This window comes from Chionomys nivalis, chromosome 5 (genome assembly GCF_950005125.1).
Source record: "Chionomys nivalis chromosome 5, mChiNiv1.1, whole genome shotgun sequence".
Lineage (NCBI taxonomy): Eukaryota > Metazoa > Chordata > Mammalia > Rodentia > Cricetidae > Chionomys > Chionomys nivalis.
In genome coordinates, this window is record NC_080090.1 from 83,651,763 (window position 1) to 83,674,335 (window position 22,573).

At 41.5% G+C, this 22,573-nt stretch overlaps 1 protein-coding gene across 3 annotated transcripts in view; it reads left to right on the forward strand.

Annotated features, from left to right (window-relative positions):
• Nucleotides 1-22,573, forward strand: part of Ipo9 (importin 9) — a 42,714-nt gene that overhangs the window by 7,269 nt on the left and 12,872 nt on the right. For all 3 annotated transcript variants that reach the window (XM_057769598.1, XM_057769599.1, XM_057769600.1), the window contains exons 2-14: nt 4,743-4,804; nt 4,987-5,073; nt 5,805-6,006; nt 10,334-10,422; nt 11,410-11,496; nt 12,524-12,643; nt 12,740-12,840; nt 13,024-13,082; nt 13,875-14,026; nt 15,665-15,763; nt 16,613-16,719; nt 17,681-17,820; nt 19,897-20,056. In XM_057769598.1, coding sequence (XP_057625581.1) covers nt 4,743-4,804; nt 4,987-5,073; nt 5,805-6,006; nt 10,334-10,422; nt 11,410-11,496; nt 12,524-12,643; nt 12,740-12,840; nt 13,024-13,082; nt 13,875-14,026; nt 15,665-15,763; nt 16,613-16,719; nt 17,681-17,820; nt 19,897-20,056 — 1,465 coding nt within the window. The remainder of the gene's footprint in view (nt 1-4,742; nt 4,805-4,986; nt 5,074-5,804; nt 6,007-10,333; nt 10,423-11,409; nt 11,497-12,523; nt 12,644-12,739; nt 12,841-13,023; nt 13,083-13,874; nt 14,027-15,664; nt 15,764-16,612; nt 16,720-17,680; nt 17,821-19,896; nt 20,057-22,573) is intronic.

The following is a 22,573-nucleotide window of genomic DNA, read 5'->3' on the forward strand; positions in this document are numbered from 1 at the left end:
CATACATAATAAATAAATAAATAAATAAATAAATAAATAAATAAATAAATCTTTTTCTAAAAAAAAAGTTCTGGGACTGGTGAGATGGCTCAGTGGTTAAGAGCACTGACTGTTCCTCCAGAGGACCGGGGTTCAATTCCCAGCACCCACATGGCAGCTCACAGCTGTCTGTAGCTCCAATTCAAGAGAATCTGACATCATTATACCAATGCGCATGAAATAAAGTTAAATAAAGTTTTAAAAAAGAAAGAAAGAAAGAAAGTTCTGTGTGTTCCAGGTAGTTTATGAATGTATTTTTAGGTCATTCTGAAGGAAGTCGCATTAGGCACACTAGAACTGATTCAGTGTCCCAGGAAACCAGGACCATGTAGACTCAACAGTGTGAGGTTAATGTCCATTTTCACACTGAGTATATGAATTGCAAGTGTGGGTACCTTTGTTAGTAGTATTATCCTTTTTTTATTATTTATTTATTTATGGAAATGGGGCTTGTGCATGGCACATAGGTGGAGATCAGAAGACAACTTGTTGGGGTTGGTTCTCTCTACCATGTGGGTTCCGGGGATCAAATTCAGGTCATGAGGCTTGGTGGCTAGTGCCTTAGCCTGTTAAACTGTCTTGCTGGGCTCTGTGTCCTTTTAAAACTAGTTCTGGAAAGATGGTTCAGTGGCTAAGAACACTGGCTGTACTTCCAGAGGACTAGGGTTCAATTAATTCTCAACACCCACATGATGCCTGAGCTGTTTGTAACTTGAGCCCAAGGGATCCACCTTCTGGCCTCCCTTGCAAGCAAAACACCATACAGATTTTTTTAATGTGAAAAGGATGAAATAGATTTAAGCTATAGATTTGATGTACATTTTAAATTAAATCTAAGCATTGGTATTTAAAAGGGCTTAAGACAACTGAGCATGGCGATGCCCACCTTCAATTCCAGCACTCAGGACGGGTGCAGGTGGATCTCTGATTTGGAGGCCAAACTGGTCTACATAATTAGAAATAGTGAGACCCTATCTCAAAAAACAAAACAAAACAAAGGTCTTTTTAAATTGTAAATGACTCATCTATGTTTTAGAGTCCATTCTAAAAGTTGACTCATATAATATTGGGTTTTAGACACCTGTTTCTCCTATTGCAATTAATGGGCTTTTTCTGTTTACGCAGTATCTGAACTAACCAAAACAATCTTAGGAATCAGAGTGAATTTCAGTATCCATAGAGATGATTCTGAAGGTTTTAAGTGTTTGTGGTTTAAGCATTTAATAAACGTTTTTAAAGAAAAGCCTATTTTATCATTATTTACAGTCTCATTCTTTCCTGAGTGACATGATGGATGCCTAGAAAAGCAGAACACTTGCCCAGCAAAAGCCCCAGCTCTGATCCCTCATGTTGAAGAAATAAATTAATTTAAAATAAAGGCATTGAGAAGAATGAGCTTTGAGGATCTGGTAAAATTTCAGGGCAAAATACAAAAATCAGCAGCTTGCTTTCTTATACAAAAAGGATCTAACTTGTTTTGAAACTTTTAAAACTATTTATGATTTCAATCAAAAAAGATTAATTTGAAATAAAATAGGAACTATAAGAATCTATTACAGAATACTTCTTTTTAATGTGGGAGAGTCGTTCCTCTAGTTGATATTGTAGTGGGTGGTGGTGGTTGTTGTTGTTTGGTTTGTTTGTTTTTTCAGTAGGCAGGGTTTTTTATTGTATTACTTTCTGTGGGTGGGTGTTTTGCCTGTGTGTATGTCTGTGTACCATTTGCTTGCAGTGCCCTCAGAAGCCAGAAAAGGGCATTGGATCCCCTAAGACTAGAGTTGCAGCAGGTTATGACATGCCATGTGGGTACTGGGAATCAAACCTGGGTCCTCTGAAAGAGCAGCAAGTACTCTGAATACTGAACCATTTCCCTAGCCCTCCATTAATATGAACAAACTGGAAAGATGCCCTGTTATTAGCTCAGACAGTAGGACATTATTAGAAAGCTAGACAAGTTGATTCTGAAGGTCATACGGAAAGACAAAGATTGAAGAGTAACTATAAAAACATAGCAAAGCAAAACTACCAGAAGGGACAAGCTCTATGGACATTTAAGCGTTATATAAAATTTCCATAATTAACACTGTGGCACAGGCACATAAATAGAAAGGCAGTTATAGTTAAAAAAAAAAAAAAGTCCAAAAAACTGCACACAAGTATCTATAGAAATTGAGTAAAATAAGAGCATCCCTGCTCTGAAAACCTGATCATACTCCAAAATCTGAAAGCAATTTTTGTATGCCAACATGAGCCTGCAAGTAGAAAATTCTGTATCTGCCTTATGCCAGAGTCGAAGCACAGAAACACTGCTGACTAGGTGGTACACGCTTGTAATTTTAACTGTAAGAAGACAGGCCAGAGAATTGAGTCCAAGGCCATTGTGAATTACACAGTGAGATGCTGTCCAATGAAAAGGAAACAAATGATCTGGACTTGGTATCTAACCCTTATGATTCCATCTCTTAGGAGGCCAAGGCAGTAGAATTGTTGATAATTCGGGGCCAGCCTGGGCTACAATAAGATCCTGTCTCATAAATGCATGGTATGAAAAGGGGAGGAAATGATGGAATTTTTAGGTTTTTTTGAGACAGGATTTCTCTGTGTAGTCCTAGCTGTCCTTGGGCTCAAACAGAGATCCGCCTGTGCGCTGGAACTAAAGGTGTGCGCCACTATACCTGATAGATGAAACTTTTAAATGGAGCTGGGACAACTGCATAACCATTTGAAATTAGATTTGCATTTGCGCCATATAGAAAAACAAGCCCCAGTGAATTAAGAGCCTAAATGTAAGAAAATGAAACCCTAGAATTACTAGAAGAAACATGGTAAGTTCCCTTTAACTTTACATAGTGATGGGCAATAAAAATAATAAATAACAAAATATTTTTTGTCATAAAGACAGGTTTATGCTAAGCACATGCATTAAATCATTCGATCTTTACCAGGCATGGTGGCACACTCCTTTAATCCCTGCATGCGGGAGGCAGAGGCAGGCAGGTCTCTGTTTGAGGCTAGTTTGTAGTTTGGTCTACAAAGCAAGTTCAGGACAGCCAGAGCTGTTACACAGAGAAACCCTATCTCGGGGGTTGTGGGGGGGTGCCTTCATATACTTGCTTGTTATATTGATACCTCTATTCTTTCTTTGTGGATTTGGAAACTGGGGCTTAAAGGATAAATAACTTATCTAAGGACGTGTGGTAGCTTCAAGACTTGAGCTTAAACTTGCCTAAATCTAGTGCCCTTGCTGGGTTGTTTTATTTGTTTGTGGGGGTGGGGGGAGTAGTGTGTGTATATATGTGATTCGGGTCACATGCAATTTTAAATTTCCTACTAGCCATATTAAAGAGGTTTAAAAAGGAAACAGATAAAATAATTTTAATACATAAAGCTAGAGAAATAACTCGATGGTTAAGAATTCTTGCTGGTCTTCCAGAACCAAACCTAAGTTTGGTTCCCAGCATCTATGTTGGAAAACTCACAGTTGTCTGTAACTCTGGCTTCATTGGATCTTACAATCTAAAGTCCTCTTCTGGCCTCTACGGCACTTGCATACATGTGGCATACATCGATTCATGAATACACATGGGAATAAAACTTCAAAATCAGGCGGTGGTGTTGCACTCCTTTAATCCCAGCACTCGGAAGGCAGAGTCAGAACTCTGTGAGTTCGAGGCCAGCAGGGTCTACAAAGTGAGTTCCAGAACCAGCCAGAACTGTTTCACAGAGAAACCCTACCTTAAAGAGCAAAAAGAAAAAGAAAAAATAAAGAAAAGCTTTGAAATAATAGTGATTTTAATATTGGCTGATCGTAGTGACACACACCTTTAATCACAACGCTCTGGATACAGAGGGCATCCTAATGCACATAATGAGTTCCAGGCCAGTCACAGATACATGATGGTGAGACCTTGTCTCAAAAATTAATTAATTGGCTAATGAATTAAGTACTGTACTCATCTAACCTGGTGTAGTTCCACATATAATCTTGGTTTGGTTTTTTTAAGGGTGTTAGGGTTGTATGTGCCTTTAGTCCTAGCACTCAGAAGGCAGGCTATGGGATCTCTGAGAGTTTGAGGCCAGCCAGGATTGTGTAGTGAGAGTGTCGCAAAGAAAAACATTATTGAGATACTTTGTTTTCATGCTAAATTTGAAATGTAGGATGTTTACATTTACAGTCATCTCAGTCTTTGTGACTGGTGGCCAACTATATCGGCTTGCACAATTCTAGACTGTGAGATAAAAATTAGGATGTATCTTTGATTTTACATTCTTGATACAGTGTTGACTTCTTTGCAAATGTGAACAAGTCTGTTTCTATTTGGTAGTGAGAGTGTGTAACATACTCCCAATATGCAGTCCAAGACTTGTTAATCAAGCATGTGACTCACACCCGTGGCCTCAGTGCAGGAGAATCTTGTTCAAGACTAAGCTACGTGTCAAAATCCTGTCTTTTTTAAAAGTTTATATTGCACGTTGAAAACTGTTCTTTGCAACCCTTATTTTGTTTTGTTTTTTAGGGTTAAGCCTGTTGAGCCAGGTTTTCTCAAACCTAATGTTATAAATTTCCTAAAATGGCTGCGCTGTCGAAGCAGTGGTTCACGTTTCTTTCTGAACCCTTTCCTTGTTGCTTCAAGGTTGAGCTCAGTGAGTTGCTATGGCCTTCATGAATATCCTTAGGCTCACAATAAAATTTTCTGTTTCAGAATTTGGCGTTCACCTGGCAGAGCTGACTGTAGATCCTCAGGGGGCACTGGCCATCCGTCAGGTGAGTTCCTTTACTTAGTAAGGGAACTTTCTTAGGGGAAAGAGAAAGGATAAGGGCAGTGTATCAAATGGGATTTTTGTACCAGATTTATGTATGATTCAATTGTATCAAACCAAGTATGTGGTTTTATGTGTGAAAATAAGTTATTTCTTGTTGCACATGATGGCTTACTCTCTTCACAGCTGGCATCAGTCATCCTGAAGCAGTATGTGGAAACTCACTGGTGTTCCCAATCGGAAAAGTTCAGACCTCCTGAAACTACAGAAAGGGTAATGGCAGTTCTGTGGCTATCTACCTACAAAGATGTGAGAGGCAGTCTTAATACGTTCAGCATTAGTCTGACATTTTTTTTGATAACAGAAAACAAGACTAGGTGGGTGGCATTATGATATATATATATATATGTATACATATATATATATGTATGTATGTATCATGATAGACTGTGTTCAAGTCCAGTTCTACCCTTTTGCAGACCATGAGAGCATTTGAATCTGTTTAGCTATGAACACTCAATTTCCTAAGTTTCCTAAATTAGAATTAAAATTTCCATCGTCAGAGGGCTTAACAATGAAATGAAATAATACTTCTACTTAGTACAATTGCTAAGCAGCTACCCTGAGTACCCAAGAAGAGATGAGATACAGGTCTAGTACTGTGGGTTGGAACCTTCTACAATTGTGGGAAAGTTTTGTATATGTGATGTCCAATATAAGCATCACTGTGACTGGTGAACTCTTAAAATGTGGCTACTGGGCCAGGTGTGGTAGTACACGCCTTTAATTCCAGCTCTCGGAGACGGGGGCAGGTGGATCTACTCAGTTTCAGGACAGCCAGGGCTACAGAGAACAACCCTGTCCTGAAAAACCAAAACTATAAAAAGTAAATTTAAAATGTGGCTACTATAACTAAACAACTAACATTGTCCCGAAGCAGAGGGGTCTCTCTCTGCCTACAACTTACCACCTGATTAATGACAAATGGCCTTTCCTCTTTACAGGCAAAAATTGTTATTCGGGAGCTATTACCCAATGGGTTGAGAGAATCAATAAGCAAAGTGCGCTCCAGTGTGGCCTATGCTGTGTCAGCCATTGCCCATTGGGATTGGCCAGAAGCCTGGCCCCAACTCTTCAGCCTGCTCATGGAGATGTTGGTGAGCGGAGACTTAAATGCCGTCCATGGAGCCATGCGTGTGTTGACAGGTATCAGAAGCATTTTCCCTGGTGTTGATACTTGACCTTTTGTGAGAGGAACAATTAAAAGCTATGTAATAATGTGTCCCAGACCAAAGAGCTGTTTGTTACTTGTTGTTCCTCTCTTATGGGTCTTTGTAAATGTTGATCTTCTGGTTTTTATCTCCACAGCCACCAGAAGTTCCATTGATTCTTTCCAGGGAATTGAGTTAGCATAGTTATACTTCCAAATCTTCACTTAGGAATACTGGAGGCTGAGGGTATGATTCAGTGACAGAGCATGCACAAGCTGGAATACCACACACATACAATGATACAGTCATGCCATAACAAATAATTAGATTTTTGGTTTATAGTCTGATTGCACCTTGACCCTTCACATAGCCTCTTTGAGCCTTAGTTTCTAAGATGCTTTCTTAACTACTGTTCAATTGCTCTGCAGAGACACCATGACCAACACAGCTCTTACAAAACTGGTTACCTGCACAAGGTCACACCAACAACGCCAGTCAGTATTCCAACAACCAATAAAGTTTCACTCAGTGGTTCACACAAAAAGGTGGGGGGTATAAAGGGGGAATGGGGACATGTTGGGGGTACCGAGGAGAGAACTGGGGAGTTACTTATAGTCTTAGGGTTTAGTCCATGATTGTCTTGGTGGGGGGCAGACAGGCACGGTGCTAGAGCAGTAGCTGAGCGCTTTTCTGTGGTCGAATAGCAGAGAGACAGACTTGGGACCTGGCATGTAGGCTTTTGGAGCCTCAAAGCCCACCCCAGTATCATACTTCTCCAACAAGGCCACACTTGATCCTTCTTAAACAGTTTCACTCCCTGGTGGCTAAGCATCCAAATATATGAGCCTATGGGGGCCGTTCTCATTCAAACCACTGCAGATGCTAAACTCAAAGGAGATTTGGTAGTTGACATATGCTAATCTATATAAATCATTGAGTGTAACAACCAGCTGACAGTGTAGTAGACTCTGAGCAAACCTTAGTCATTAGGTTTAACATAGTTCGTAAGTATTCTTTTCTATGTAATTGAAAATATCGCAATTGGTTGTTCCATCTTTTTTAAGATTTTATTTATTATGTATACAGTGTTCTGCCTGCAGGTAGACATGCAGGCCAGAAGAGGGCACCAGATCTCATTACAGATGGTTGTGAGCCACCATATGGTTGCTGGGAATTGAACTCAGGATCTTTGGAAGAGCAGCCAGTGCTCTTAACCACTGAACCGATTCTCCAGCCCAATTGTTCCATCTTTAGATGATTATATAAACACATGAGATGAAGTGTACAGTAATCAAAACTCAGAGACTTGTACTCTGCAGCTAGGTTGAACCAAGGAAAAATTAAGAGTAGCCAGGGTTCAGCTGAGTGATCGTGGTGTTACACACTGTTAAATCCAGCCCTAGGGCGAGGGGGGATCCTCCTGTTACCAAGCTCTGAGAGAAATGCCAGGCCTTGGTAGACTGTAACCTCTGACCAGCAGGGCCTCCCAACATTTTGTTTAGTTTTACGGGACAGGGTTTCTCTGTGTAACAGCCCTGACTGTCCTGGAACTCGCTTTGTAGACTAGGCTGGCCTCGAACTCACAGAGATCCTCTAAAATGCTTTGGTTAAAGGTTTGTGCCACCCAGCTTGGGCTGATCTTTTAGAAATCATCTTTCACTGGGCAGTGGTGGCACATGCCTTTAATCCCAGCACTCAGGAGGCACAGGCAGATGGATCTCTGTGAGTTCAAGACCAACTTGGTCAACAAAGTAAGTTCCAGGACATAAATCACATCTCTTTTTCTGAGACCTGCCAGTTTACACAGTTTACAAGAACTGTTCTCCCTCCCTCCCTTCCTCTCTCTCCCTCCCTCCCTCCCTTCTTCCCTTCCTACCTCTCCTTGCCATAGGGACCAGGATGGCCTTGAACCTTGAACTCAGAGATCTACCTGCCTCTGCCTCCCAGTAGTAAGATTAAAGGGCTGCACCATCACCTGGCTTTTCTCACTTTTTAAATGGAATATCTTCTATGTATTTTTTGATAGTTTCAAACATGTAAAAAATGTCTGTTAGTCATATCCACCCTCAACTCCCCACTCCATTCTCCTTGGTACCCCAACATGTCCCCATTCCCCCTTGACATCCCTCACCTTTTTGTGTGAACCATTGAGTATATCATTATTGGTTGTTGGAATATTGACTGGCATTGTTGGTATGACCTTGGGCAAGTAACCATAGCTGCTTTGAGTTCATGAGTGCCTTGACCATGTTATCTCTGAAAGACAGCATTCACAGCACTCCTCTTCATCCTGCAGTTCTTGAGTTCTTTCTGCCCCATCTCTGTGACTTGTGGTGGGGTGGGGGCCTTGGTATAGATGTTCCTTTAAAGCCAAGCACTCAGAGTCACTCATTCTCAGCACTTTGACCAGGGATGAATTTCTGCTGACCTGCAGAGAGAAGCGTTTCTAACTGAGATTGTGGGCAGCATAATCCATGGGTTTAAGCGTAAATATTTAGAAGGAAGTTTGAGAATATGCTGTTTAACAAAGGTAATAAATTTCCCCCAAGACCTAGGACCTCCCAAACTATGGCCATTTGACAAGGTTTTTGGGCCCAGCAGGCATGAATTCCCTCCTATGGGCAGACTAAAATCTGGGAGCTGAATACAGCTCCTCCTCAAGAACAATAAGTGTTCTTCACAGCTGAGCTCTTTCTAGCCCCCAGCTGATTGTATTTTTAGCTAGCTTACAAAGTAGTGACTTTCCATAAAGGGTTTTCATATCTCCTTAGTTTTGGTTGCCCTCGCTCCCTCCTCTTCCTGTGTCTCACCTCTAACTCCTAGTATTCCTTAAGGAAATACTGACAGGAAAGCAACCCCGTAAGCAGCATTCCCTCTGCTTCAGTTCCTGCTTTGACTTCCCTTGATAATAGACTATGACCCCTAAGCTGAAATAAGCAGTTTCCTACCTATGTTGGTTTTGGTCGGTGTTTACTGACAGCATCAGAAAGTAAACTAGAAAGAACGGGTCCTGTCCCTGCAGCTGGTGTGTGAGGGCAGCACTGTGCTCTGCACTTCGGATCTGTTTGCTTGTCGTCTATGCCCATGCAGTATTAATGGTGGATTACTGATTCTGAGTCAGAGGCAAATCCTTCATTTGTTTCAAAGCTTCCTCTTCCCATGCCCAGATGCCCTTCTAGAGTGCCTGCTATGTTCCTATTGTAGCTGTGTCTGTGCGTAACTTTAGCTCAGAAACAGCAAACTTACCAAAAAGGCCAAAGCGTTCTTCTCAGCCTTTCACTGCCCTTGCTTCTCCTTTATGACTGAGGACTACACTCATTCTTCACTGTGTAATTGGACTTTTTGGGGAGTTTTGGTTTTCAAGACAGGGTTTCTCTATGTAGCTTTGGTGCTTGTCTTGGCACTCACTCTGTAGACCAGGCTGGTCTCGAACTCACAGAGATCTGCCCCCTTCTGCCTCCCAAGTGCTGGGATTAAAAGAATGCACCGTCAGCGCCCAGCTTCCAAAAGATAATTTTTTTGCCAAGGAAATGAAAGCTATTCCTAGTTTGACTTCTTTCTAAAGGCCTGGAGAGAAAAGATGGTCATGCAGTTATCCTGGTTGGAATACAGAAGGGTCTTCTTTCTATTTGACTAAGGAAATTACTGTGCAGTGAGGTCATTTTCTATCAGACTCTGAGTGGATGGCAGTCAACCTCCATTCACAAATAGCTACTCTGATCATTTTCAAAGGAAGGCAGACTTTCAACTTTGCACCACAGTGGGTTAAACACCTTCACTTAGAGCAGCTCCAGGATTACACATTGATAAATGGAGTTGAAACTTAGTACATCTGTGGATGGGTAGTTGATTGGTTAGTTTTTTCGTAGCCCTAGCTGTCCTGGAACTCATTATGTAGACCGGGCTGCCTTTGAACTCCCAGAGACCTGCCTCTGCCTCCTGAGTGCTATGCCTGGCTTATGTTTGTTTTGTTATTTGCATTGAAGCAACTTATTGGGATGGAACAGAAAATTGAGCGGCAGTTGAGAGACTCAGACATGTACCCAGGTGCTAACATGGTGCTCAACAGCAGGCCTGTTTGTCTTTGCTTATGTACAGTTACGTTGCAGATCTCTTCAGTCGCGTGTTGGTTTCCTGTCTTAATTTTGTGTGTCTTCCTTTTGTGTTCCTATACTCTCTCCCCTTCTAACAAATAATACTCTGGCTTCTCTTTCTTCTTTGAGGTGAGGCTGCTAGACCAGTGGCCATCCTTATATGCTAACTGGCTTGGAAATTTTCACACTTTGTCTTTATGAAGCACTTTTTATTTTTTGTCTTTGCAGAGTTTACTCGAGAAGTGACAGACACACAGATGCCACTTGTTGCTCCTGTCATTCTTCCAGAAATGTATAAGATCTTCACCATGGCTGAGGTATGAAATCTCAGGCCAGTGGTTACAGTGTTGTCTTGCTCTGGTCAGCATCCACCTCTCAGGTGTAGGTCATGGGATTTGTCAGTGAGGCCCATACCAAAGAACTAGAACTTACAGTGGTCCAGATCAGAGATTGAATTGACCATAGTCTTTGACCTCGTGAATGGAAAAAGAAGCCTTTGATAAAAGCACTTGATAAAGTAACAGAAATATATCAATACACATAGCTTCTGGTACCTTATCCTCCTTGAGTTCGTAATGCCACTCCTTACCTTGCCTACTCAGCCACGGATTTAGAAATAGTCTGTTACTTCATATGTACGTGTTACTATGTATATAAATAGTGATCTGTTCACAATAATATGTAAACACTTAATAGGTATTCAGCCTTCATAATCCCTTGCTCCCAATGAATACTCCGCATTTTAAAAGAGATACATAAAGAAATGGGGATACAGCTATGTATAGAGCTTGTGATTAGTATTTGCAAGGTCCTGGGTTTATCTTCTATCATCACAAATAAAGCAGCACATGCTGTAATCCCAGTGCTCAGGATGCTGAAGCAGGAGAAACAACCCTATCTCCAGAAAAGGAGAAAACATACATTAGCCACACTCTGCGTGGTGGAATGTGTCTTTAATCCCAGCACTTGGGAGGCAGAGGCAGGCTGAGTTCTAGGCCAGTCTGGTCTACACAGTGAGTTGTAGGCCAAACTACAAAGTAAAACCCTCTCTCAAAAAAATAAATAAAAGGCTATCTTAGGATTTCAAGTATTATAGGGCCTGTTTTTAGTCACAGACCTGTATATAAAAGGCTGATGCGTGTAAGTTCTGACATTTTGTTGAATTATTCTCTCTTAATTATTAAAACCTATTTAATACATAAGTGGGTTGAATCTGTATCTCTGGGATTTGGATTAGTCCTAGTTTCACTTCTGATCACATGTACACACATACACACTCCAATCCCATGGTTTTTTTTCCCTAGGTGTATGGTATTCGAACTCGTTCCCGAGCAGTAGAGATTTTTACTACTTGTGCCCATATGATCTGTAACATGGAGGAGCTAGAAAAGGTAAGTGAGCCTTAGGTTGGTAATTAACAAAATTTGTGCATCAGAGTCTTATTAGCCTTTTCCGTTGCCAATAACTCATTTCATAAGTACCAGAAAGCATACTAGCCAGCCTTACATAGATAGATTTAACTTTTTCATTGAATTTTTAACATAGATATTTTAGTTTTAGTTATAGTTCTTCAAATACCTTCCCTATATCTTTTTCTTTTTATTTATTTTTATTTTTTTAAGATTTATTTATTTATTATGTATATAACATTCCTTCCATGTCTGCCTGCAGGCCAGAAGAGGGCACCAGATCTCATTATAAATGGCTGTGAGCCACCATGTGGTTGCTGGGAATTGAACTCAGGACCTCTGGAAGAGCAGTCAGTGCTCTTAACCTCTGAGCCATCTCTCCAGCCCATCCTTTTTTTTTTTTTTTTTTTTTTTTTCTTTTTTGAGACAGGGTTTCTCTGGTTTTGGAGCCTGTCCAGGCTGGTCTCGAACTCACAGAGATCCGCCTGCCTCTGCCTCCCAAGTGCTGGGATTAAAGGCGTGCGCCACCACCGCCCGGCTCCGTCCTTTTCTTTTTATTATATCTTTCTGTCTTGGTGGTTTTTTGGTTTGGTTCTTCCATACTGGAAATTAAACCTAGAACCTCACACATTCCAGGCAAGCACTCTGCCGCTGAGCTGTATGTACTTCCAGTCTTCCTATGTCCCTTCGTAATAGATCTCTTGAGCCTTTCTACTGTTGTAAGGTTCTTCTGTGTGAAAGAAAGCTAGCTGAAAATGCTGATTTCTGGGACCCGGGTGCATTTCTGAGAAGTGGTCAGGTGGGATAGGTTTAAGAGACTAGAGTGAGGAACTGAAGGTAGGCGCTGATGTCTGAAGTCTTGAGGAATTCCTGCAGTGACTGTAGCTGTGGCCTTTGATTAGGACCTGGCGCTAAGAGAACTTTAGATGCTTCAAAACTGAAATTAGTGTGTGTGTTGAAGCTATGGATTGGAGGTTTGTTGAGCATTGACTTTGGTTTCTGTTGTCAGGGTGCAGCCAAAGTCCTGATCTTTCCCGTGGTTCAGCAGTTCACAGAGGCCTTTGTTCAGGCGCTCCAGATGCCAGATGGCCCCACATCTGACAGTGGTTTTAAGATGGAGGTTCTAAAGGTAAAGATATACAATCTGTGAGACTTGGAGTTGAGAGGGAATCAGAAATCAGTGCTTCTGTGCTACTCAGTGGCTTTTTTGTTTTTCTCTTCTCAGGCAGTGACAGCCTTGGTGAAAAATTTCCCAAAGCACATGGTGTCCTCCATGCAGCAGATCCTGCCCATTGTTTGGAACACTCTAACCGAAAGTGCTGCCTTATATCCTTTCCTGAGAACCCAAAGGACCCGCTGCCTGAAGTTGGGGGTCTATCCTTGGGTCTCACAGTCATGTGCTCTTGGTTCTTCATGGTGTGTGTGTTCTTAGTGTCGGTGTGCTAGCACTCCCTCGTAGACTACATGTACAGCAGACTCTAAGTTCTCTGCCTTTACTCTGCATCATACTTATGTGAGGACAGAAGTGAATTACACGGAAGAAGTGGAAGATCCTGTGGACTCAGATGGTATGTAGTGTATCAGACCCTAACAGAAATACCGGTTCTTAGGGAAAGAAATCTGGCAAAGACAAGTGAGAGGCAGAAAACAAAAAGGCAGTAAAAGCATCTTTCAGTGTATTGTGTGAGGCATGGAGAATCCATGTCTTCCACCTCATATTTGGGGACATTCAGAGTCCACTAAAATCATAGTGTTCGAGTTGTAGCGGTATCTAATCCAGCTGCCGTGATATTTTGCCTCTTTGATGTCCCAGATGATGACACTCTCCATTTCTTTTTTCTTTTTTTTTTTTTTCAGATGTAACACTTCTTTATTTTATTAAACAAATGCAGCATAAACAAATGTAGCACATCTTTGCCTAGCTAAATATTTCACATCTCTCTTCCAACTTCATGTCCTTATAGTTTTTAAAGTTATCACTGAGTCCCTTAAATGTTGCCTATATGCATGGAAGCAGGGTTAAATCTGCCAATGACAATACCTCCAAAAGAAAAGTGTTTAGATAGCTAGCTAGGACACTCTCCATTTCTATGTCAATGTTTAAGTATTTCAGATCAAAAATAGGCATGCTGGGAAATGTTTATGTTCAATGCTTATGATTCTTTTACTCCTAAAAGCATTTACTTTCCTCAAAGTACCTTTCTTTGACTCTAAAGAAGGAAGCTAAAGCCTCTTCTACCAATACTTCAGGAGTAATTAGCAAGTATTTTCATTTTCAATTAATATACAAAGATAATGTAGTTTATTTCCAGAATGAATGTTTTCTATTATTAATTTCTACTCTTGTATATTCCCTATAGGAGAAGTCCTAGGCTTTGAGAACCTCGTCTTTAGCATTTTTGAATTTGTGCATGCCCTACTAGAAAACAGCAAATTCAAAAGCACTGTTAAGAAGGCTCTGCCTGAGCTTATTTACTACATTATCCTGTACATGCAGATTACCGAGGAGCAGGTAAATGGTACTTGGGGAACAAATTACTAACTTGTATTGGAAGCTTGAAGAATGTGACCGCTTGGTCAAGTAGACATCTCATTTCTGAAACAGACAGAGACTAACTTTATGTGAAATCCTAGAAAAAAAAATTGGCATTATTTTCTCAACCAAATCCCTGAGTTTTAGGAATTTTACCAATTCTAATGTTAGCTAAACTTTTAGAACACTTTTCCATTAGGAAAATCCAGATTAAGCTAAGAAAATGTTATTTAGACTCAAACAACTCTTAAGTTTTGATGGTGTGCAGGGTATAGTAATAGACTTTTAATTTCAGCTGCTGCCATCAACTTGCTTCTTCTGTTTTTGTTTTGTTTTTGTTTTTCGAGACAGGGTTTCTCTGTAGCTTTGGAGCCTGTCCTGAAACTAGCTCTTGTAGACCAGGCTGGCCTCGAACTCACAAAGATCCGCCTGCCTCTGCCTCCTAAGTGCTGGGATTAAAGGTGTGTGTGTGCCACCACCGCCCGGCAACTTGCTTCTTCTTTAGCCACATTGAAGTCTCAATGGCTTTCTGATTTGCATTTAGAGAAGGAACAAAACAATAACAACATCTTTAAAAAAAAAAGTTATTTCTCCAGCCAGGTGGTGGAGCACACCTTCAATCCCAGTACTCAGGAGGCAGAGGCAGGTGGATCTCTGAGTTCAAAGCCAGCCTGGTCTACAGAGGGAGTTCTAGGACACAGCCAGGGCTACATAGAGGAAAACCTATCTTAAAAAAAAAAAAAAAAAATTAAAAGTAAATGAATTTCCCCAGATCTGGGGAGAGTTGCAGGAAAGAGTGAAGTAGTGAATATGTTCAAAACACATTGTGTGAAGTTCTCAGAATTAATACAATTCTGTAGTTTTAACATAAGGAAAAAGAATATATCAGTGTAGGCCATTGAGATGGTTCAGCAGGTAAAAAACATTTTCACCAAGCCTAATGACCTGAGTTTAGTCCTGGGTCCCATGTGGTGGGAGAGAACTGACTCCTCATGGGCATAAATGTAATTTTAAAAAAGAAAATGAGATATAAATAACTATCTTTCAACACAAAAATTGGTATAATTTTATAGTAAATATCCCAGTATATTCAGAAAAAGCTATCACAGTAACAAGCTGATAACAGTAACTAAGTAATTTGTCAAATTCTTTTTGGGGAGTGGTTTGAGACAGAGTTTCTCTGTGTAGCCCTGGCTGTCTTGGAACATACTCTATAGACCAGGCTGGCCTCGCTCACCGAGATCTGCCTGCCTCTGCCTCTTGAGTTCTGATTTTAAAGGTGTGTGCCACCACCGCCTCTCTGGCAAATTTGTCAAATTCTAAAGAAGATTCTGCTACAGAGAAATAGCTATCTCTACGGATTTGGATAAATATTTGTTTCTCAATTTAGAGAGAGAGAGAGAGAGACTTTAAAACACTGGGAGGCAGATAGATCCCTCTTAGTTCAGGGCCAGCCAGGGCTATATAGCGAGACCCCCATCTCAAAAAGAAAAAGACTTTAGACTGGATTGTGATTGGGAGAAAAGATTAAGGGCTTCCCATGGCTATTGATAAAAAGAAGGAACATATAGACCAGAATGGCAGCCTCACAATAACCTGACCTCATCCTCTTCACAGATTAAAGTGTGGACAGCTAACCCACAACAGTTTGTAGAAGATGAGGATGATGACACTTTCTCCTATACTGTAAGAATTGCAGCTCAAGACTTGTTGCTGGTAAGAGTTACGTTGCTTCTTCAACCAAATAACCCTCCAGTAATTGGAAATTTCTTCTTCCTAGACATCTAACCCAAGGTAAGCAGCACTATTGGGCAGCTTCACCTCAGACCTTTTTAAGGATTTAAGAAAGTTGCTCAAGAAATTTGAGACTTAGAAATTCCAAAGTTGTAGCAACTGGTTCATTGAGTCAGGAATGCTTCCGTTTGCCCCTGCCTTCAGCCAACTTCCATGGCACAAACCAGAAGCTGGCAAACTTAAAAAGATTCTTGGGAGATGAGCATGCAACACCAGCTCATGATTTCTTTGGCTCCCCCAGCTGGAGCACAGGGTTGTCTCTAGGCCAGTGTGCTGTGAAGGAACTGCTATGTCCTGTTGGGTCTCTTGGTGAATCATGTCTCGTTACTGTTGAGTGCTTCTAAGACACCGTGTGGCAGACTCACACGAGGAGCGGGGCAGCTCAGCAGTAGAGCACTGGCGTAGCGTGTGCAAAGTCAGCTCGACTGAATTGCTGAACCAAAACAGAAGTAGAACAGGAAAAAAAAATGTTGTGCTATAGTGGCCTCAAATCTTTATGATCAGTCAGCTTCCAAGACAATAAATTTCTGGTCCATTGTCATCCAAAGCTAACTATCATTTTTTTACTTAATGCTTCATTTAATAGAGCCAAACACACCAACTATTTAGAGCTATTTAGGCTTACAATGCATAAACACTACAGAATTTCATCAGAGACCCTGAATTAATGGAGTCACTTTTAATATACCTGATCAGGCTTTAGTATGAGTGTGTCAAGTGTTTGAACCATCCACACACATACATTTATTTTTAGATCTTCTCTCTCCCTAGGCTGTGGCCACAGATTTCCAGAATGAGAGTGCAGCAGCCCTGGCTGCAGCAGCCACTCGGCATTTACAAGAAGCTGAGCAGACCAAAAGCAGTGGCACTGAGCACTGGTAAGAACATGCAGAAACTGGACTGCCCGCCACCCTCATGACAGCCAACAAGCAGCTGACAGCCATCCATAACTCCAATTTCCGCAGACCCACCCCCCCCATCTTCTGGCACTCTGGCAGGATTCACAGAGGCAGGAAGGCAGGCAGTGCATGTATGTGGTAACAAGCATGCGTGTATACAGTGCTCTCATCCTTTATGATAGGCCAATGGCACTATTAAAGTGGGGTAGGTCTCGGGAGCACAGGAACCCAAATCTCTGCTGAGTGGAAACACAGGAAACCAAAGCCCTCCCCATAAAACTCATGCACTGTCTCACAGGCTCTAAGCTCCCTTGCAACTGGATATAGTACATGACTTCTGTCGTAGCACTTGGAAGCTAGAGGCAAGAGATTTAGAAGTTGAAGGTCGTTCTTCCTTGATACATAGTGAGTTTGAGGCAAGCATATGTAATACCCCATCTCAAAAAATAAGGACTGGGGTGGGGGACGACACATGCCTTTAGTCCCAGCACTCAGACAGACGCAGGCGAATTGCTGAGTACAAGGCCAGCCTGATCTACAGAGCAAGTTTCAGGACCACACAGAAAAACCAAAATAATAATAATAAATAATAATAGCTGATTAGATGAATCATCAGGTAAGGACACTTAAAGTAAAGCCTGACAAACTGAGTTCAGTCCCTAGAACCCACAGCATAGAAGTAATGGAGTGACCTCTGCATGCATGCCATTGCTAGTAAATGCTCCTACACGGTAGGTACGTAGGTAGGTAGGTAGGTAGGTAGGTAGGTAGGTAGGCAGGCAGATGTAAGAATATTGTTTTAAATAAATGAATTAGAAATAAAGATAAATGACTTTGGGATCAGATCATTCTGGAATACCCTTTTCTACCTGGCCTTACCTCAAATACCTTTATTTCAGAAGTGTAGTTTGTTTTACCAACTGCAATATCCTTTTTGCAGGTGGAAAATCCATGAGGCCTGCATGCTTGCTCTAGGCTCAGTGAAGTCCATCATCACTGACAGTGTGAAAAATGGCAGGATCCATTTTGACATGCATGGGTTCCTGACCAACGTCATCCTTGCAGACCTCAACCTGTCAGGTATGTTTTAATGTATGCCAGGATTCTAGATCTTGGAACTTGCTATTAACTCACATACCCTTTGTTTTTGTGTCTGTGTGAGTATGGTGTAAGCACACCATAGGCCAGAAGAGGTTGTCAAGTATCCTATATCGCTCTCTGGTTATTCCTTTGAGGCAAGGTGTTGCCTTGAACCTGAAGATTGCGTCTTGGCTAGACCAAAATCCAGCAAGCCCAGTCCTACGTCTCTGCCTCTGTCAGAGCTGGAGTTACAGTTATTTCCTGACTTGTTGCATGGATGCTGTGGTCCAAACTCTTAGCCTAATGATTACAGAGCAAACATTCTTAACCCCTGAGCCATCTCTTAGCCCCCTTTTCTTCTCTCTTTCCCTACGTCTCCTAGTTTTGTATGTTTGTGTATTTAGATCTGAGTTCAGTTCTTTTTTTTTTTTTTTTGATTTTCGAGACAGGGTTTCTCCGTAGCTTTTGGCTCCTGTCCTGGAACTAGCTCTTGTAGACCAGGCTGGCCTCGAACTCACAGAGATCCACCTGCCTCTGCCTCCCAAGTGCTGGGATTAAAGGCTTGCGCCACCACCGCCCGGCTGGGTTCAGTTCTTTAATACCCCAAGGGATATGGCTCACCACTTGTAACTCAAGCTCCAAAGAAGCTGATGCCCTCTTCTGGCAACTACTGGCATTGCACTCATGTACACCTTTACACACATCCACATAATTGAGATTAAAATCTTTAAACAAAAACATAAGAATTGTGACTCGTATCCATTCCTTTAGTTATCATAGTCATGATGCCATATATGTACATGTTACCTCTGGAAAGTGCCCTTGTTCACTTGTGAGGTAATGAGAACAAAAAAGTTAATGTCTTGATATTCCTTTTAAAAATGATTTTCGAGGTTGGGCAGTGTTGGTGCACACCTTTAATCCCAGCACTTGGGAAACCGAGGCAGGCGAATCTCTGAATTCAAGGCCAGCCAGGGCTACACAGAAAAACCTTATCTTGAAATCTTCCCCCTCCCCCCAAAAAATAAATAATTTGGGGGCCTGGAGAGATGGCTCAGCAGTTAAGAACATTGGCTGTTTGATTCCCAGCATCCACATGGTGACTCACAACTGTCTGTAACTCTAGTTCCAGGGATGCCATGCCCTCTTCTGGCCTCTGGGCACTAGGCACTCATGTAACATACAAATATACATGCAGACAAAACACCCATACACATAAGATTATGAAATGTTTAAATTAAAGAGTAATTTTAGCTATAAGGATGTTCAGGAACACCTGGTCCATACCTAGGCAATTATTGCCTCTGTCTACCTAAAATGTTAGTAATTATTTACCAGTCTATTAGGAGCTGTTCAATAATTCCTGTCAGTTACATATTTTAGTGTGAATGACTAAGCTACGCTCTTTGACAGGCTGAATAAATTCAGTCTCCTCAAGCAGTTTGTGCTTACACTAGTGGATAGACTCTCAAACAAAATACAGCAGATGAGGAAGCTGAGCATATGGGATTACAGGCGCTCAGAGGTAACTGGGATTACTTGCCTAAGAGATCACTAGAGTAATATAAAAGAGGAATGTGTTGACTTGTAATTTAAACAAAGCCCAGAGTTGACAGAGCAAGGTTGAGTTTCCAGGACTGGGTATGTGCTTGAGTTTTGAAGCCATAAAGAGAGACTTGAATGCCATCACTAGTGTTGTGCATATTTGGTGGACTATAAAATTATTTGGCAGGTTATTAATAGAGGGATAACTTAGTCAGAGCTGTAATTTATGTTCTAGTGTTGACGGTAATAGGAAGAAAGTGGCAGTGGGGAAAGATTTAGATGAACTATAGTGTAGGCAATAAATAACAAGGGCTTTAGTCAGAATATTTAGTAGTCAGGTAGAATTAAGAAATTAATTCCGTACTAATCATTGTGCATATTCTTTTATCATATAAAACTGCTTTTTCTTTCAAATAAGTCATATATGTTATGTAGCATCCAATTATTTAACATTTGAGAAGTGGAGTTGGGAAGGAGGAGGGGCGAGAGGAACTTGTCATTGTCTGAACTGTTGTTGGTCTTTCGTTTTAGCGTCCCCTTTCCTCTTGGGACGAGCACTTTGGGCTGCCAGTCGTTTCACTGTTGCTATGTCTCCTGAACTGATTCAGCAGTTCCTACAGGCAACAGTTAGTGGTCTTCATGAAACACAGCCCCCATCAGTTCGGATTTCTGCTGTGAGAGCCATCTGGGGGTAAGTATGCTAAATGGTGAGAACTGCTTAAAGAGAAACTGACTCGGGCAGAGAACATCACAGCTATCCCATGCACTATAATGTTTGGAAATTTCTCCTGAGGCTCTCCTTCAGGAGGAATATTGGAAAGAAGGGAAAAAAGCAGTGCAGGTAACTTCAGAAAGTTCCCTTTTGTTCCTCATTCCTGTTAAATTCACTCCAGCTGTGAAGTCACTTAGGCAGCTTTCTTTCTTCAGTGGAGGGGCATAGCCCAAGGTTCTGAGTGATAAGTAATTTGTGTAAGAGTTGCAGTATTGTCGAGGGACATAAGTCTGACTAGCAACCACATTGTTGCTATAGTCCCTGTGTTAGAAACCAAATTTGAAAGAATGTGGCTTAGAAACACAGTTCATTTTTCCAGTTTCATATATTTTCCATAGGTTCAGACTAGAGTTTTAATAGTCAACATGGATGAGTGTTTGCTTGCACATATGTCTGTATACCAGGTGCATATTTGGTGCCCATAGAGGTTTGAAGAGGACATTGGATGGATCTTCTGGAACTGGAGCAATAGACAGTTGTGAGTGCTGGGATTTAAGGCCGGGTCCTCCACAGAAACAAGTGTTTTTAACTGCCAGCCCCTATTCCCGGGCCTGAACAGTGTTATTTAAGGTTCAAATTTAAACATCTCAATTGAATTCTATGCATGAGAAATACAGTTTATCTTTCTATCCCCCTGTCTGGGGCGGGGGGGGGGGGAGGAAGGAAGGAAGGAAGGAAGGAAGGAAGGAAGGAAGGAAGGAAGGAAGGAAGGAAGGAAGGAAAAGAGAGAGAGAGAGAGAGAGAAAGGAAAGAAAGACAGACCCCAGCACCTGTGTAACAAGCTGGCCACCCTGCACACTTCCATAACTCCAGCTCCAAGGGAAGTGGGAAGAGACAGGAGAGTCACCTGAGAGAACAAGCCTTAAGTTCAGGAGGAGAGCGTGCCTCAAAAAAGAATAGCTGAAAAGTGATAAGGAACACAGTGCCCTCTTCTGGCCTCTATTGTACACAGACACATGCACCTGCATATATGCATGTGCATACAGCCAAACATTTACTCAAAAATAAATAAAAATCTTTAATGTGGAGATATTTTTAATACCTAATGTATAGTTCTCAGTGACTCCTTAGGCAGTGATCTGCTGATTTCCCTAATGCCAGAGAGTAATGGGCACCCACTCCTTTACAGAGTTATACAAATGACCTCAGACACTGGATCCCCTAAACCCTGTCTGTAAGTTCCAAGAGCTACCCTGGGGGGCTGGAGAGATAACAGAATTAAAAGTGCCTCCTTCTCTTGCAGAAGACTTGAGTTGGGGGTCCCAGCACCCAGATGGGGCAGCTCATGACCCCCTGTTAGTCCAGCTCTAGTGGGGCTCAAAAACCTCTGGTCTCCATAAACTCCTGTATTCTCACACAAACCCCCCAACACACACCCCAAATTATAAAATAATAACAAAAATAAATCTTTGGGTCAGAGAGATGGTTCAATGGTTAAGAGGTGCTCACTGCTCCTTTTTTATTTGTTTTTGTGAAGGGGGAGTTGTTTGCTTTGTTTTATTTATTTATTTTTTTGTGCATTTTCTTGGCTTTTTGAGACAGTGTTTCTCTGTGTATGTAGCCTTGGCTATCCTGAAACTCACCCTGTAGACCAGGCTGGCCTTAAACTCACAGAGATCCACCTGCCTCTGCCTCCCGAGTGCTGGGATTAAAGTCATGCACCACCACTGCTGGACTTACTCTGGGGAGTTTTCTTTCAGGTTTCGTTGTATTTTTAAGTATTTGTATGTGGCCATGTGCATTTGAGTGTAGATATCTCTGGAGGCCCAAGAGACAACAGGCAGTTGTGAGCTGCCCAGTATGGGTGCTAGGAAACAAAATCAGGTCCTCTAGAAGAAAGACTGTGCCTGAACCCCTGGAGTTTCAAATATAACATTTTTGTTCATCATAGCATCCTTGCTTTTTCCTTTTGTACCAGCTTTATAATTTATTCCCCCATGCAGTTGCTTATATGACAGTATAAACAACCTTAAATGATTTCTGAACAAGGTATTTGTTGATACATAATTAGACTTCTGTCAGATTTTTCTGGTCATATTTATGACTGACTTTTTTTCAGATTTTTTGTTTGTTTGGTTGGGTTTGTTTTCTTGTTTGTTTGGTTTTTTGTTTGTTTGGGGATTTTATTGTTTTTAGTTTTGTTTCTCTGTGTAACAGCTCTGACTATTCTGGAACTCACTTTTGTAGACTAGGCTGGCCTCGAACTTACAGAGATATGCCTGCTTCTGCCTCCTGAGTGCCGGGAACTGGCTTTTTTTTTTTTTTTATTAATTGTGTATGTATTAATTTAATGTGCATGGGTGTTTTGCCTGTGTGTATGTCTGTGCACTAGGAAGTCCAGCACTGTGAAACTGAGCTTCCATGTGGGTGCTGGGAATTGAACCTGAGTCCTCTGCAAGAACAATTGTTCTAAACCCCAGAGTATCTTTCCAGCCT